The sequence below is a fragment of the Ovis canadensis genome, chromosome 26 (genome assembly GCF_042477335.2).
Source record: "Ovis canadensis isolate MfBH-ARS-UI-01 breed Bighorn chromosome 26, ARS-UI_OviCan_v2, whole genome shotgun sequence".
NCBI classification, from domain to species: Eukaryota; Metazoa; Chordata; class Mammalia; order Artiodactyla; family Bovidae; genus Ovis; species Ovis canadensis.
In genome coordinates, this window is record NC_091270.1 from 50,465,225 (window position 1) to 50,483,798 (window position 18,574).

An 18,574-nucleotide genomic window follows, 5' to 3' on the forward strand; every position below is an offset into this window, starting at 1 on the left:
AAATGTAACATTTTTATTTTTCTATATTTCTTTTACAACAGTTGCTAAACAATATTTCAAAAAAACACAGCTTGGAGAAAAGATATTATCAAGAAACAAAACATTATCTGGCCTGATTCAAGAATGAAAAAAAAAAATCTGCTTTTCTCTCCTTTTGTGATGGCTTAAAGTTTTCAATTTCACAAGCCAAAATAAATGCTGTGAGTGAAACCATGTAGGATCGTCTCATTTGATTCTGTTCTCAAACCCAAGTTCATGTGCCTGATGCACACTGAGGCCAACAAATGGAAATCACAGTATTTGGAGCAGAGAAAGTTTTATTGTAGGGACCAACCAAGGAGAACAGGAGGCTAATATTCAAAGAACCCAAACTCCCTAATGGGTTTTGCGGAAGAGTTATAGGTAAAATTTGGGGCAAGAGCTGCAGCGTGTGGAACTTCCCTCTGACTGGTTGGTGGTGAGATAACAGGGCCGTGTTCCAGCCATCTCAGTCATCAGCCTTCCCAATCAGTGTAGGTCTACTTGCTTGTGTTCAGCCTGCAGTGACCTCCTCTGTCTGGGTTGAGGGGGCCCTAGTTCCTGCTGAAGAACTCCAAGGCATGCACAGACAGCTAGCCCATCACCCAAGGAGGGACCAGCACCAGGCCCCTTGCTGCAGCAATGTTTCTTCCTGCCTCCCCTTCCTTCCCCGGTTAGCAGATGTTTAAATATGCCCTTTGGAACTCGTGGAAGGTCAAGGAAGCTGAAAGCCTTTTTCCTTCAAATAAGAAATGGGACACATGGAAAGACTCTGGTGTCCAGGAGGGCCCCACAGAGTCCTGCTCAGCTTCAGTCTAGTTGGTCCTGGGAGGTTGTTCCGTCCCAAAGACACATTCCATCATGCATTCTGCTACTGACTGCCTGAGCTCAGATGCCCACAGCCCTGCTAATCACTCCCATCTCAAGAAAGGACATCTGGGTCCACTGTCTCCAGTAGCTTGTGATTCTCATGCGCTACCCATTCCAAGCTTTGGGAGATTAAGAGGACATTGAGTGTTGTAGGTCAGGACAGCCTCAGTGCCCTCAGAGAAACCCTGGCCTCCATTTTACCTTCAAGGAATTAAACTGAGTTCCTGGTCATAGGTAGCTATTCTATCTCCAGGTGATACTTCCCTGGCCTCATGGAAAATTGAGTTCTAGAATATATCTTTCTCTTGAAGGACCCAGACTTACTGTCTCTCTTGACAGATGTGCTTCTGCACATTTCAAAGTGTTGTTTGTGGTTTAGGGATCCATCGTCTTACCTGGAATCTAACTAGGACCTGCAGAGTTTCCATCAATATAAGTGAAAGTGATCCTGGGCTGTGGGAGGAGCTAATCACAAAGGCCAAGAGTTTCCTTTTCCAAATGAGCAGCTAGCTGATGATGGTTACACAAGAGGTAGTCCACCCATACAATGGGATAGTATTCAGCCACAAGGAAGGAAGCACTGATATGTGACAAGCGGATGAATCTTGAAACCATTATGCTATTCATGGTCTCTGTGAATAAAGCCAGTCACAGAAACCATATATTATGCATTTGTATGGAACATACAGAACAGGAACATCTAGAGAGACCAAGAATAGTGATTATTAACTGCTTGTGGGGTGGGGGGTGTGGGAGAGAGGGGAATAAAAAATGGGTAGGAGATGATAACAGTTGAAGGGTAGAGGACTTGCTTTTGAGATGAGAGAACGGAAACTTTTACTGTGGTAACGGTTGCATATATCTGTGAATATATTGAAAATCCTACAGTCATTCACCTATGTGCTTTCAGTGGGTGAACTCTGTGGTAAAAATCATACACATCAGGATGATTCTATTGGACCTTTCCCTCACCCCCTTTGCCACTACCTTATTTTGACCCATTATGATTCATGTCCTGCCTTATTTAAAACTAATTTCTCAGGATCAGTTTCCCAGGAGTACTATTGCCTCCTAGGTCCAAGTTTTGGACCTGATCAGAGTTTATTTTTGTAATTTTGGTACAATACATCCTTGCTGTGGAGTGTCCTGGGATAAAGGAAGATGAGGATGAGTGGCGGGCAGGTGAGTAAGCTTTTGAGCCCAAGCAGATTAAGATATTTGTCAGAAGATTCAAAGACAATTGTGTGTACTGTCTTCTGCCCTGGTGCCCCTTTTCTTCTCTTAGTTTGTCTTGCTGACTGTCTCATTTCTACAGCTTCCTTTGTACGGTTCTAAAAGGAATTTTAACAAACCACACTTAGATTCCATTTCAAAGTTTCCTTTCCCTTTCCTCAGCAGATTATAACGTAACACTGTATTTAAGAATGGGACACAGTTGAAAAAAGTGCTTTCTATTGTCGTATCCAAGATGAAGTTCCATATTCTTGATTTTTTCCTTGTTTGAAAAGACTTTTTTAAAAAGATTATGAAGTTGGCAGTAGCACAATTTAAGAAGAAAATTTCTTGTAAAAAATATAGTTAATATTGCTAGTTTTCTCTTTCTCTGCCACCATAGCAAATAAAAGTTGTTAGAAAACCATCACATGGAGAATGGAAATTACCAGGAACTTCCCCCAGAAGAGCGTGCCTGCTAATTTGCTTCAGTTGTGTCTGACTCTAAGACCTCATGGACAGTATGCGTATTTGTCCCTTTATCCCTACTGAAGGGTTTGAAGGATGTCCACGTTGTCATCACAGACCCGCTGTATGCAGGCGCAAGCATTTGTCTGCGGTTCCTTCTTTCGGCCCTGAGCGGCCAACCACTCAGGATGCCTAAGGATGAGCCAGTGCAGCTGAAAGCTAATTCGAGGCCCTGGTCATCACCCCCAGGGCTCGGGGCAGAATGCTGTACTCCGAAGGGCTTCTGCCCGCGAGCCTCAGGGATACCCAACGGTCTCTCACCTGGCTCTGCTTCCTGCGCCCCGGCCCAGCCATGTTCCTACTCCTCGCAGGGCTTGCTGCGCTTGGAGGGCTGCTCGCCAGCCAGGGTAAGACTTCGGAGCCTCAACTTCCTTCTCCCTCTCTGGGTACTGAACAGAGCTGGGATCTTCCTGGGGAGCAATTTCTGTAGCTATAGGATACCTGCCGCCCCTTCCTGGGATTCTCTGATGGTGCCTTCCTTCCACCCTCAGCCACCCCCGGACCAGGATAGGGGATGGAAGATGTTAGCCAAGGATGCAATGTCTCAGCCGCTGAAGGTCTTTCTGGGTCACCCACTCTGTAGCCAGAGGACTTAGCTAGGTTCGGTACTGCCCTGTCTTTATTCCTCAGAGACCCCAGGGAAAGGCTTCAGCGTGGTTCTGGAAACCAACAGGATGGTCCTGCAGCATTATATCTGTTCTCTGTTCATTTGTTTGTTTCCTAGCCATTTTCAGTGGGCCATTGAAAATCTGTTGAAATCTGTGGACCAAGAAGGAGGGTGGACACACGTAGATAGATTTACAATGGTAGACCCCCACCATGGACTCAAAGCTTAAGAATCCATGCTTGTCTTAGAGGACTGTTGCAAAAAAATAATCCCGTTTTCTTACTGCAGATTCTGAGGGAATGTTCCTATATGTCACAGTTCCACAGAAGATAAGGTCAAATGAGAGTGAAGATTGGGAGAAGCAGGTAAATGATCAAGAATATTACTTTTAAAGATTGAGTGAAGGAATAATTTAGGAGTGTGGGATGGACATGTACACACTGCTCTATTTAAAATGGATAAGCAACAAGGACCTATGGTATGTATGGCACAGGAAACTCTGCTCAATATTTTGTGGCAGCCTGGATGGGAGGGGAGTTTGGGGGAGAATGGATACAGGTATATATATATATATATATATATATATATATATATATATGTATGACTGAATCCCTTTGCTGTCCATCATGAAACTCTCACAACATTGTTAATTGGCTATGCTTCAATATAAAATAAAAAGTTAATGAGTATCAGTTTTATAATTTAAAAGTTTAAGACTCTTTTTATTTACCTTTGCATTGAATCAGATCATACTGATTTGTATTTGCTTGGAAAACCACATATTTTTATTGCTAATTCCTAGGCCCTTCCCTTCATCTCTCAGGCTCTTCTGAAGCACTTGTTCACAATTTTCAAGAAATATTAAATACTATTGATGAATCATACTGGTAGAAATAAACAACATTAATTAAGTGTGACAATGGTTCAGACTGCAATGTATGGAAAAAAAACATTATTAATGGCCACAGTTAAAGTGATAGAACAAATGGTTTTGAGCAAAATTTAGACCTGCAAATTTGACCCAGAAGCATCAGACTTATTAGAAATAATGGCCAAAGAAAAAGAAAATTAAAAATATCACATTTGCCTGAAATGTGATATTATTTAAATAACTAAAGTAAACAACTTGAAGTTTAAAGTGATAGATATTATATTTATTGATGATGAAAGCATGTCAGTAAATATTAATTGGAAAAAGAATTTGAAAAATGTGCACTACTACTAAAAACTGATTAAATTGAAGACATTCCATCTTGAATATTTTCCTGATTAAAATATTTTAAATTGGCATAATTATGCTGTTTTAGATTGCAGACCAGAAACTAGAAGTCATAATACAGGGGTTTAGATTTCCATATGGTTAAGAAATGGGGTCAATATATAGAAACCCTGAGAAAATGCTTTCAGTTCAAAGGAACAATTTTTGAAATGAGTTAAGTAAAAAAATTAAGACTCCAATAACTCTATTTTGACATACAGTATTAGAATATATTATGATTATGTTCTACTACTGAAAAATTATAATAAAAACTAAATGTATAAAATTGTACTTGAAAATCATAATAAAATTTCCTTTAGATAAGTAATTTTTTAATACTACTCTCATTTAACTCTCACATTAACCTTTTGAAATATTTTATATATATTTTCATATATGTGAGAAAGGATTACAGATGTTAAAGTAGTCAGAGTTATCAGTTTTAGGACATGGAGTTATGACTTTAATTTATGAATATTTTCCCATTAAGAGTAAACTACATACTGTTGAGAAAATATTTGGATTTAAGCTTTTTTTTTCTGATTTGCTTCCATTTGTATGTATATTGTCATTGCATGATCACTTTAAACTTCAAGTTGTTCACTTGTTCCACAGTTATGTCAAAGTATATAGCGACGATTCAGGATGTGAAATGTGCAGTGTCTGTCTACATGTTTTTAAATCTATCTATGTTTCATTACTGGTAATTGGTCTGTTCGCATTTTCTATTTTTTCCTGGTTCAGCCTTGGGATTTGTACCTTTCTAAGAATTTATATGCAAAGTATATCATGAGAAACGCTAAACTGGAAGAAACACAAGCTGGAGTCAAGATTGCAGGGAGAAATCTCAATAACTTCAGATATGCAGATGACACCACCCTTAAGGCAGAAAGTGAAGAGGAACTAAAAAGCCTCTTGATGAAAGTGAAAGAGGAGAGTGAAAAAGTTGGCTTAAAGCTCAACATTCAGAAAACGAAGATCATGGCATCTGGTCCTATCACTTCATGGGAAATGATGGGGAAACAGTGGAAATAGTGTCGGACTTTATTTTGGGGGGCTCCAAAATCACTGCAGATGGTGACTGCAGCCATGAAATTAAAAGATGCTTACTCCTTGGAAGAAAAGTTATGACCAACCTAGATAGCATATTCAAAAGCAGAGACATTACTTTGCCGACTAAGGTCCATCTAGTCAAGGCTATGGGTTTTCCAGTAGTCATGTATGGATGTGAGAGTTGGACTGTGAAGAAGGCTGAGCACTGAAGAATTGATGCTTTTGAACTGTGGTGTTGGAGAAGACTCTTGAGAGTCTCTTGGACTGCAAGGAGATCCAACCAGTCCATTCTGAAGGAGACCAGCCTTGGGATTTCTTTGGAAGGAATGATGCTAAAGCTGAAACTCCAGTACTCTGGCCACCTCATGCAAAGAGTTGACTCATTGGAAAAGACTCTGATGCTGGGAGGGATTGGGGGCAGGAGAAGAAAGGGACAACCGAGGATGAGATGGCTGGATGGCATCACTGACTCGATGGACGTGAGTCTGAGTGAACTCCGGGAGTTGGTGATGGAATCCTGGCGTGCTGTGATTCATGGGGTCGCAAAGAGTCGGACACGACTGAGGGACTGAACTGAACTGAACTGAAGAATTAATCCATTTCATCTAGGTTGTCCATTTTCTTAACTTATAGCTGTTAACAGTCTTTTATGGTCTTCCCTGGTGGCTCAGTGGTAAAGAACCCTCCTGCCAATTCAATCCCTGGGTCAGGAAGATCCTCTGGAGAAGGAGATAACAACACATTCCAGTATTCTCGCCTGGGGAATCCCATGGATTGAGGAGCAAAGGAGATTGACATGACTTAGCAACTAAGCAACAACAGTAGTCTCTTCAGTTCAGTTCAGTTCAGTCACTCAGTCATGTTCAACTCTCTGCGACCGCATGGATCACAGCATGCTAGGCTTCCCTGTCCATCACCGACTCCCAGAGTTCACTCAAACTCATGTCCATTGAGTCGGTGATGCCATCCAGCCATCTCATCCTCTGTCGTCTCCTTCTCCTCCTGCCCCTAAATCCCTCCCAGCATCAGGGTCTTTTCCAATGAGTCAACTCTTTGCATGAGGTGGCCAAAGTACTGGAGTTTCAGCTTTAGCATCATTCCTTCCAAAGAACACCCAGGACTGATCTCCTTTAGGATGGACTGGTTGGATCTCCTTGCAGTCCAAGGGACTCTCAAGAGTCTTCTCCAACACCACAGTTCAAAAGCATCAATTCTTCGGTGCTCAGCCTTCTTCACAGTCCAACTGTCACATCCATACATGACTACTGGAAAAACCATAGCCTTAACTAGACAGACCTTTGTTGGTAAAGTAATGTCTCTGTTTTTTAAGATGCTATCTAGGTTGGTCATAACTTTTCTTCCAAGGAAAGCATCTTTCTTTCCAAGGAGTAAGCATCTTTTAATTTCATGGCTACAAGCACCATCTGCAGTGATTTTGGAGCCCCCTAAAATTAAGTCTGACACTATTTCCACTGTTTTCCCATCTATTTCCCATGAAGTGATGGGACCAGATGCCATGATCTTAGTTTTTGGGACATTGAGCTTTAAGCCAACTCTTTCACTCTCCACTTTCACTTTCATCAAGAGGCTTTTTAGTTCCTTTTCACTTTCTGCCCTAAGGGTGGTGTCATCTGAATATCTGAGGTTATTGATATTTCTCCCGGCAATCTTGATTCCAGCTAGTGCTTCCTTCAGCCCAGTGTTTCTCATGATGTACTCTGCATATAAGTTAAATAAGCAGGGTGACAATATACAGCCTTGATGTACTCCTTTTCATTTTTGGAACCAGTCTGTTGTTCCATGTCCAGTTCTAACTTATGGTCATCTATATTTCTGTGATGTCAGTTTTCATTTCTTTTTCATTTCTGATTTTATTAATTTGCGCCCTCTTTCTATTCTTTTTTTTTTTTTTTGATGAGTCTTACTATAGTCTTGTAATATTGTTTGAAATCACAGAGTGTGATGTCTCTGGCTTTGCTTTTCTTTTTCAAGATTGTTATAGCTATTAATGTTCTGTTTTAGGATTGTTTTCTCTATTTCTGTGAAAAATGACATTGGAATTTTCATAAGGATGCATTGACTCTATAAATCACTTTGAGTGGTATGGAAAAGTATTATTTCCTTCAACTCATAGACATAGATTATCTGTTTCTTCTCTAATTTTATTCATGATTGCTTTTTAGTGTTCAGTGTGTACATTTTTCATCTCCTTTTATTCTTTTGTGCTTATTGCAAATGGGATTGGTTTCCTATTTTTCTTTCTAGTAGTTCATTGTTGCTGCTGCCAAGTCACTTCAGTCGTGTCCGACCCTGTGAGACCCCAGAGATGGCCACCCACCAGGCTTCGCTGTCCCTGGGATTCTCCAGGCAAGAACACTGGAGTGTGTTGCCATTTCCTTCTCCAATGCATAAAAGTGAAAAGTGAAAGAAGTCGCTTAGTCGTGTCCGACTCTTTGCAACACCATGGACTGCAGCCTACCAGGCTCGTCCATCCATGGGATTTTCCAGGCAAGAGTACTGGAGTGGGGTGCCATTGTTAAGTGTATATAAACAACACTTATTTTTGTATTTTGGCCTTATGTCTTAAAACTTTTCTGAGTTCATGTATTCTGATAGCTTTTTGGCATCGTCTTTAGGAATTTTTGTACATGTGATCATGTCATCTGCAGACACAATGTTACTTCTTTCACCCCTTTTGTTTTCTCTGTTTAAGGGAAGCTCCTGTAACTAGGTGATTTCCTAGCCTTTCTTCCAGTGCCTCTGTATAAAGTGGGGCAATATGTGTGGACAAATTCCATTGAGGGAGAATTGGAGTTAGTTTTATAATGATCATTGGAATGAATCAGAGCAAGAAAGCACAGGGAATGCCTTCACATCTGTCCAAGTTCCCAGATGACAACTCTTTATGTACCCAGTCAGTTGCCAAGTACAAGTTATTTAGAAGCTCAGCCCCCAGGCAGCAGCCTGGGAAGTATGTACTCAAATCCTTTTCACAGAGAACTTGGGACTTTTATGTTTTTTCCTGTTCCATCTGCCTTGAGCCCAGGAAAATAATCCTGGGATGTGCTTGCATTTCTGTATAAACATCTTCTCTTAAGAAGATTCTCAGTCAGTCAGTTCAGTCGTTCAGTCATGTCCAACTCTTTGTGACCCCATGAATCACAGCACGCCAGGCCTCCCTGTCCATCACCATCTCCCGGAGTTCACACAGACTCGCATCCATCGAGTCAGTGATGCCATCCAGCCGTCTCATCCTCTGTCATCCCCTTTTCCTCCTGACCCCAATCCTTCCCAGCATCAGAGTCTTTTCCAATGAGTCAACTCTTCACATGAGGTAGCCAAAGTACTGGAGTTTCAGCTTTAGCATCATTCCTTCCAAAGAACACCCCAGGGCTGATCTCCTTTAGAGTGGACTGGCTGGATCTCCTTGCAGTCCAAGGAACTCTCAACAGTCTTATCCAACACCACAGTTCAAAAGCATCAGTACTTCAACACTCAGCTTTCTTCACAGTCCAACTCTCACATACATACATGACTACTGGAAAAACCATAGCCTTGACTAGATGGATATTTGCTGGTAAAGTAATGTCTCTGCTTTTGAATATGCTATCTAGGTTGGTCATAACTTTTCTTCCAAGGAGTAAGTGTCTTTTAATTTCATGGCTACAATCACCACCTGCAGTGGTTTTGGAGCCCCCCAAAATCAAGTCTGACACTGTTTCCACTGTTTCCCCATCATTTCCCATGAAGTGATGGGACCAGATGCCATGATCTTCATTTTCTGAATGTTGAGCTTTAAGCCAACTTTTTCACTCTCCTCTTTCACTTTCATCAAGAGGCTTTTTAGTTCCTCTTCACTTTCTGCCATAAGGGTGATGTCATCTGCATATCTGAGGTTATTGAGATTTCTCCCAGCAACTGATTGATTCCAGCTTGTGTTTCTTCCAGCCCAGCGTTTCTCATGATATACTCTGTGTATAAGTTAAATAAGCAGGGTGACGATTTACAGCCTTGATGTACTCCTTTTCCTATTTGGAATCAGTCTTAAGTTCCATGTCCAGTTCTAACTGTTGCTTCCTGACCTGCATATAGGTTTCTCAAGAGGCAGATCAGGTGGTCTGGTATTCCCATCACTTTCAGAATTTTCCACAGTTTATTGTGATCCACACAGTCAAAGGCTTTGGCATAGTCAATAAAGCAGAAATAGATATTTTTCTGGAACTCTCTTGCTTTTTTGATGATCCAGCGGAAGTTCGCAATTTGATCTCTGGTTCCTCTGCCTTTTCTAAAACCAGCTTGAACATCAGGAAGTTCACCATTCCCATATTGCTGAAGCCTGGCTTGGAGAATTTTGAGCATTGCTTTACTAGCATGTGAGATGAGTGCAATTGTGTGGTAGTTTGAGCATTCTTTGGCATTGGCTTTCTTTGGAATTGGAATGAAAATGGACCTTTCCTAGTCCTGTGGTGACTGCTGAGCTTTCCAAATTTGCTGGCATATTGAGTGCAGTACTTTCACAGCATCATCTTCTAGCATTTGAAATAGCTCAACTGGAATTCCATCACTGCCACTAGCTTTGTTCATAGTGATGTTTCCTAAGGCCCACTTGACTTCACATTCCAGGATGTCTGTCTCTAGGTGAGTGAACATACCATCATTATTATCTGGGTTGTGAAGATCTTTTTTGTACAGTTCTTCTGTGTATTCTTGCCATCTCTTCTTAATGTCTTATGCTTCTGTTAGGTCCATACCATTTCTGTCCTTTATTATGCCCATCTTTGCATGAAGTGTTCCCTTGGTATCTCTAATTTTCTTGAAGAGATCTCTAGTCTTTCTCATTCTGTTCTTTTCCTCTATTTCTTTGCATTGATTGCTGAAGAAGGCTTTCTTATCTCTCCTTGCTATTCTTTGGAACTCTGCATTCAGATGCTTATATCTTTCCTTTTCTCCTTTGCTTTTCGCTTGTCTTCTTTTCACACTTATTTGTAAGGCCTCCCCAGACAGCCATTTTGCTTTTTTGCATTTCTTTTCCATGGGGATGGTCTTGATCCCTGTCTCCTGTACAATGTCACGAACCTCCTTCCATAGTTCATCAGGCACTCTATCTATCAGATCTAGTCCCTTAAATCTATTTCTCACTTCCACTGTATAATCATAAGGGATTTGATATAGGTCATACCTGAATGGTCTAGTGGGAACCTATAAATACTGACCCTGTCAGATTTCAGATTTGGGTTATATGGGATCCAAACGTTCAGGTGGCAGCCTTAAAAGTTGAGGTTGCATTGCCAATATTTTCTAAGTAGAAATGGAATATAGACTTTAAAAATTGTGAATTGCTATATTATATATCCATAACATATAATATTATACATTAGTATGTGTGAGTGTATGTGTGAGTCACTCAGTCATGTCTGAGTCTTTGTGACCCCATGGACTAGCCCACCAGTAGGCTCCTCTGTCCATGGGATTCTCCAGGCAAGAATACTGGAGCGGGTTGCCATTTCCTTCTTCAGGGAATCTTCCCAACCCAGGGATCAACCTCGGATCTCCTGCATTGCAGGTGGATTCTTTACTGCTGAGCCACCAGGGACATCAGTATACTTCAATTTAAAAAAAAAATGAGATTCTCATTGTATAGAGAAGCTCCTATTAGGAAGAAACTGGAGACTTGATTTTCTTGTTGAATTGAGCAAAGAGTGGGGGAGGGTAGTCAGGGGAAGCGCCCACCAGCTCTTTCAGGCTGGTATCCCTAATAGCAGTATCCTGGCAGTATCCCTAATAGTGCACAGGTGTAGTCTGATTTGAAGCTGGACCTTCAAGCTCCAACTGAGAATGTGAGTAGTCAAACCCCTTCCAGGAAGAAAGTGAGAGCTGGGTGCTTTGGCCTGCTCCATCTATAATGCACCTGGGAATAACCATGAGATGTGCTCATGGGTACATGAAAAATCTGCTTCTTTGTTTAATGGGAGACTCATGGATGCCAAGTCCCAGTGGCTGTCTGAACTAGGCTACTTGGAAACCAGTCCCTTGGGTGGCAGCCTTAAAAGTTGTGCTGCTGAGTGGACCTAGAGATTGTCATACTGAGAGAAGTAAGTCAGACAGAGAAGAAACATCGTATGACACCCCTTATATGTGGAATCTAAAAAGAAACAATACAAATGAACTTGCAAAGCAGAAAGAGACTCACAGACTGAGAGATAAGGACAGGGATAAGGATGAGGGGAAGGGATAGTTAGGGAGTTTGGGATGGACTGTACACACCGCTATATTTAAAATGGATAACCAACAAGGATCTACTGTATAGCACATGGAACTCTGCTTAATGTTCTGTGGCAACCTGGATGGCAGGTGAGTTTGCAGGAGAATGGATACATGTATATATAAGGTTGATTCCCTTTGATGTGCACCTGAAACTACCACAACATTGTTAATCAGCTATGCCTGCTTTGTTGCTTGTTGCATCTGACTCTTTGCAACCCCATGGGCTGTAGCCTGCCAGGCTTCTCTGTCCATGGGATTTCCTAGGCAAGAATCCTAGAGTTTATTGCCATTACCTTTTCTAGAGGATCTTCTTGACCCATGGATCAAACCTGGGTCTCCTGCACAGCAGGCGGATTCTTTGCCATCTGAACTACCAGGGAAGCCCTAATTGGCTATACTCCAGTATAAAATAAAAAGTTAAAAAAAAAAAAAAAAAAGTTGTGCTGCTGGATGCCTGGTCCAAACCTTTTGGTGCTGAGGGAGATACTGAAAATTGGGGCTTCTCTCCTTATTGGAGCCTATTTTGCCAGGGCTGGGTTTTATGGTGTGTGTGTTCAGCCTTTCCTGCCCTTTTGCGTGGTGGATATTTTCTCAGTCACCCAGTATTGAGGAGCCACTCTGCTACTTCCTGGATTTTTCTCAGAGGCAATTGACCCATGCAAAGCTTATATTTGATATACCTGTGGGAGGAAGATAAGACCAGAGCCTCTTATCCAGTCATCAGGTTTATTTCATGTTCCTGGGTATATTTATTTTTGATTGGATTAACACTGCTAATTCCATTTGGTTGATTGCTTAACTTTGTGATTTTCCTTTAAAATGTATTATACTTTGTTGTGGCAGGCAGTTAGGTTACCTATTGGTTACCTAACCAGATTGAAAATATGCTTGTAATGTCTTTGGTGAGGCTTCCTTGGTGGCTCAGTGGTGAAGAATCTGCTTGCAATGCAGGAGACTCGGGTTTAATACCTGGGTCAGGAAGATACCCTTGAGAAGGAAATAACAAACTGTTCTAGTATTCTTGCCTGGGAAATCCCATGGACAGAGAAGCCTAGCGGGCTACAGTCTATGGGGTTGTAAAGAATGAGACACAACTGAGCGACTAAACCACAATGTCTTTAGGATGAATGTCTCGAGTAACCCCGACTCTAGTTTCTGGGTTTCTAGGTTAGTTTCTCCTTAACACTAAAATTTGACCCTTCTGTGATCTTTACTGAATGGCGTGAGCGTGTTCAGTGACATTCTTCTCCTCTGGTTGGTCAGACCTTGAATGTCTCCCAGCACTATATGAGCTGTGGGTTTTATTCCTCAGCTCCTCAGTTCTTTGCCCATGGTGTTGGACAGACCGTAAATTCACAAAGTGATTCCTACCATCTAGTGTTCAGACCATTAAAGAAACTCTACCTCTGAGTATGGGAAAAACCTGTGGCTTCCTTCCAACCAATAGGATATGGCCCAGTAGATGGAGGTACCTCTGAGGATCATATTTGTTAAAGGACAAAGATTGGATTTCGTGCCTGTATTGTTCTTTCACATAAAACATGTTTTGCTAGACATTCTCTCACCCTCCGGACGATGTCTTAAAAGCAGCCTGCCGTACTGTGTACTCTGCACATCTGCTCCTGGACCCCTTCCCATCAAGGTGATGAGGACCATTATAGCTTAGTCCCTGGAGTCTCCCAGCTTGTATTGCTGGAGCCGCAGCATCCTTCCCTTGCTTCCTTCTCTTAGCTCTGTCTTTAGCTTATATGTGAAGCATTGCAAAGCGGCTCTAGTGTTTGAGAGTGTGTATTTATGTATTTATAAACATGTTACTGTTTCATTGTATTTGGTGTAGCATGTAAGCCTACAGTCATGCCTCATTCATTTTGGCTAAAAATGAGTATGTTTTTTATACACATAAACAGTAGAATCTAGCATTAATACATAGTAAAGTTATATTTCTTCAAAATATAGCTTTCATCTCTTGTTTTCAAAAGCCATTCCCTACATTTATCGCCCTCATCCTGAATTTATTTAAAAATTTAAAATTCCTGCTAGTTAGAACAAAATATTCTGAAGGGTATATGCTTTTTAAAAATGTATTGGGTGAGTCTTTTTTGACTTTAGTGAAAAATACTCTTTTATTTATTTCTGATTTACTTAATTACCTTTATTTGCTTTATTTTAGGTGACTTATATCATTACCATTGATAACAAACCATACACTCTGCATCTCAGAAAACAGTAAGAAATAATTTTCCCTTAAAGCTAAGAACTTATTTTTTAAAAAAATGTTTTTGTACACTATTTAAATTTAAGAATGCAGCAAAATGTAGGTTGTTTAATTAGTTTTTCAGTTTTGGATTCATTAGTTCCTGAATATTAAGTCTATGAGAACTTTGAATTTTTATTTTCCAGCTTGTTAGTTTCAAATAAATCTATGCATAAATAAGTAAGCATTTAAATCCACGACTCAAGAACTGCAAGTTATGTATCAAGTATATCCAGTATACAATCAAACATGTGTATATCATGTGGTTATTGGCAGAAAATTGAACTAGTTGCATACTTTGTGTGGAGGTTTTAATTATATATGTATTTATTTTTAACAATTTTATTTGGTAAATTATGTGTATATACATATAATCATAAGACTCTCAAGTGTATAACTATAAGTTTAATATAGTATCACAATTTTCAACCATAAATCAGTTTTAAAACATTTCGTTCTCCACATTAGACCTGTCATACCATTTCACATTTAATGTCTGTTATCAGCCACTACTCTGGAAAACAAGCAATCTGTTTTCTGTCTCAATCTGTGTTTTTCAACATTTTATATACTCAAATAGCCTCTTCTTTGCCTACATCTTTGAAAATATGTACTTTTAACAACTGTATTTTGTCTGCCTGTATTTTTGTGGTTGAGTAAGGCCTGAGAAAATTTTCTTTACTTAATTCATGATGATTCTCATCTAACTCATGATCATTAAACTCATGTTGGTCTTTAGGGTCACTACCATTCCATTAAAAAAAATTCTTTGGTAAGGTCATCAATGATCCTCATGTTTCTAAATGCCCGTTACTTTTTATTCTTCATTTTTCTTGATCATTCAGTGGCATTTTGTATAGCTGAGCAGCATCTCCTCCTTTTAACAGTTTCTTCATTTGGCTTCCAGGACACAGCAGGTCTCTTGGTTTGTCTCTTATCAGTGTATTCAGTCTTTCTCAGATTTTTTTTTGTTTTTCTGATTCCACCTTATCTCTCTCATCTTAGGAGTACTCCATGGTGCTATTCTGCAGTCCCCCTTTTTTCCCTACCTATACTCAATCACCTGGTTCTTTCTTCTGCTTCTATGGGTGTATTGATTACTCCCAAACTTATTATATCTTTACTTTATTTCTCTTTAACAAATGCCACATTTGTGTATTTGACTTCTTATTTGATAACCAAAGTTTGCTGTGATTCTCATATTTAATGTGCCTAAAATATACTTCTGGTCATTTTTCAAAATTTGTCTTTTCCTCAGGGATTTTAGTAAATGGCATGTCTACTTTTTCAGTTTCTCAGAACAAAAATGTTAGAGTCGCTCTTGACATCTTATGTTTTTCTTTTGTTTTCCTCCACATCCAGTGGATTACTAAATCCCATGTGATCTACATTCAAAATGCATTCAACAGAAATCAAACCAATATTTTAAAGTAATCACTAATCAATTAAAAATAAATATTTTTTTTAAATGCATTCAGCAATTAGACTTCCATCACTGCTACAATCCTAGTTCAAGCTACCATCATGTCTTTACTGGATAATAGCCTAGCATCCAGCTATTGCAGCCTAGCTGATCACTTTGTTTGTGCTTATCGTCCTACAGTAGGTTCTCAACAGGACGTTCAATCTGATTCTATTAAAATGTTGGTCTGATCCTGCATTCTTCCTGTTCAGAATCTCCCAGTGGTGGCTTCTCATTTCTAGGACACCACCTCTTACTATTGTCTCTTGCCTTGTCTCCACAATTCACCACAGGTACTTTGTCCTCTAGATGGTCTTCATAGATACAAAACCTATCTCTGCCTCAGGATATTTGCATTTCCTCCTAGATCTGTGCAGATCCAAGTGGCTTGTTTTTCAGGTCTTCAGTAGTCAAATCACTTAGCCTTTCCTTGCCATCCTGTCTACATTTGCAACCAACCTTCGGGCCTTATTTATTATCACCTAACTTGGCTCAGATGGTAAAGCTTCTGTCGACAATGTGGGAGACCTAGGTTTGATCCCTAGGTCGGGAAGATTCCCTGAATAAGGAAATAGCAACCCACTCCTGTACTCTTGCCTAGAAAATCCCATAGACGGAGGAGCCTGGTGCAGGCTACTGACCGTGGTGTCGCAGGTTCGGACACGACTGAGTGACTTCACTTTTACTTTCACTTTCAACATACTAGCAGTATGTGTCTCTCATTATGAAGAAGACTGTGGTTTTGTCTTTTCTATATTGCTGTACTCCAGTGCCTTGAATTGAACCTGTCAGATTGTTGGCACTCAGCAAATATTGTTGAATGAAGACATTTGTAGGCACACACACAAATATCTGATATGGAGGATTCAAAGTCTATTCTGGTGTTAAGAAAGCCCAAACTCTCTGAGATGCCAGGTCAGTGAATTTACACTGTGATGGCATGCTAAAATGACTCTAATTAAAGAATACACTTATATGAATCCTATATATTTTACTCATACTTTTATTATTTTAATGTTTATGTTCATAGTAAATTCATGACTCAACCACTTTTAGTTTTTGTTTTCCTTAGCTCATTTGTATCCCAGAACTTTTTGGTTTATACATATAATGAAACTGGATCTTTGCATTCTGAGTCTTCATATTTTAAGGTAAGACCCAGATGTTGTAGACATTCATTACCACATATTTCCTTATTAAAGTGGCCTTATCATTACCATTGGGATAAGCTTGTTCCATGTTGGCAGTTTCATACAAATATTTTATTTCATATTCCATGTATGATAGGGATGAAATCCAGATCCAGAGAACACGTCTGGGCACCTCATTGGTATAAAATAAAGAAATGTGTCAAAAACTTATTTTCCTTGAAAACCACTTTTATTTTTTATTTTTTTAAATATAATTTTACTTATTTTAATTGGAGGCTAATCACTTTACAATATTGTATTGCTTTTGCCATACAGCAACAGGAATCTGTCACAGGTGTACACACACGTTCCCCATCCTGAACCCCCCTCCCACCTCCGTCCCCATACCATCCCTCTGGGTCATCCCAGTGCACTAGACCCGAGCATCCTGTATCATGCATTGAACCTGGTCTGGTGATTTGTTTCACATATGATATTATGCATGTTTCAATGCCATCCTCCCAAATCATCCCACCCTTGCCCTCTCCCACAGAGTCCAAAAGACTGTTCTATAAATCTGTGTCTCTCTTGCTGTCTTGCATATAGGGTTATCGTTAACATCTTTCTAAATTCCATATATATGCACTAGTATACTGCACTGGTGTTTTTCTTTCTGGCTTACTTCACTCTGAGTAATCAGCTCCAGTTTCATCCACCTGGTTAGAATTGATTCAAATGTATTCTTTTTAATGGCTGAGTAATACTCCATTCTGTATGTACCACAGCTTTCATAGCCATTCGTCTACTGATGGACATCTAGGTTGCTTCCATGTCCTGGCTATTATAAACAGTGCTGCGATGAACATTGGCTTACAAGTGTCTCTTTCAATTCTGGTTTCCTCGGTGTGTATGCCCAGCAGAGGGATTGCTGGGTCATCAGGCAGTTCTGTTTCCAGTTTTTTAAGGAATCTCCACACTGTTCTCCATAGTGGCTGTACTAGTTTGCATTCCCACCAACAGTGTAAGAGGGTTTCCTTTTCTCTATACCCTCTCCAGCATTTATTGCTTGTAGACTTTTGGATCTCAGCCATTCTGACTGGTGTGAAATGGTACCTCATTGTGGTTTTGATTTGCATTTGTCTGATAATGAGTGACGGTGAGCATCTTTTCATGTGTTTGTTAGCCATCTGTATGTCTTTGGAGAAATGTCTGTTTAGTTCTTTGGCCCATTTTTTGATTGGGTGCATGGATTTATCTCTGAGCTTTCTATTTTGTTCTATTGATCTATATTTCTGTCTTTGTGACAGTACCGTACTGTCTTGATGACTGAAGTCAGGCAGGTTGATTCCTCCAGTTCCATTCTTCTTTCTCAAGATTGCTTTGGCTATTTGAGTGTTTTTGTATTTCCATATAAATTGTGAAATTATTTGTTCTAGCTCTGTGAAAAATACCAAAACTGCCATATGACCCAGAAATCCCACTGCTGGGCATACACACCAAGGAAACCAGAATTGAAAGAGACACTTGTAACCCAATGTTCATCACAGCACTATTTATAATAGCCAGGACATGGAAGCAACCTAGATGTCCATCAGTAGACGAATGGCTAAGAAAGCTGTGGTACATATACAGAATGGAGCTTGATAAGGATTGCATTGAATCTATAGATTGCTTTGGGTAGTATACTCATTTTCACTATATTGATTCTTCCAATCCATGAACACGGTATATTCCTCCATCTATTAGTGTCCTCTTCGATTTCCTTCACCAGTGTTTTACAGTTTTCTATATATAGGTCTTTTGTTTCTTTAGGTAGATATATTCTTAAGTATTTTATTCTTTTCATTGCAATGGTGAATGGAATTGTTTCCTTAATTTCTCTTTCTATTTTCTCATTATTAGTGTATAGGAATGCAAG

General features: G+C 39.9%; 1 protein-coding gene across 1 annotated transcript in view; it reads left to right on the forward strand.

The window, feature by feature from the left end:
- Positions 1–2,049: 2,049 nt before the first annotated feature.
- The window catches only part of ADAM18 (ADAM metallopeptidase domain 18), a 120,221-nt gene continuing 103,696 nt past the window's right edge, over positions 2,050–18,574 (forward strand). The window contains exons 1-4 of the mRNA XM_069572949.1: positions 2,050–2,070; positions 2,655–2,975; positions 13,981–14,036; positions 16,599–16,677. Coding sequence (XP_069429050.1) covers positions 2,050–2,070; positions 2,655–2,975; positions 13,981–14,036; positions 16,599–16,677 — 477 coding nt within the window. The remainder of the gene's footprint in view (positions 2,071–2,654; positions 2,976–13,980; positions 14,037–16,598; positions 16,678–18,574) is intronic.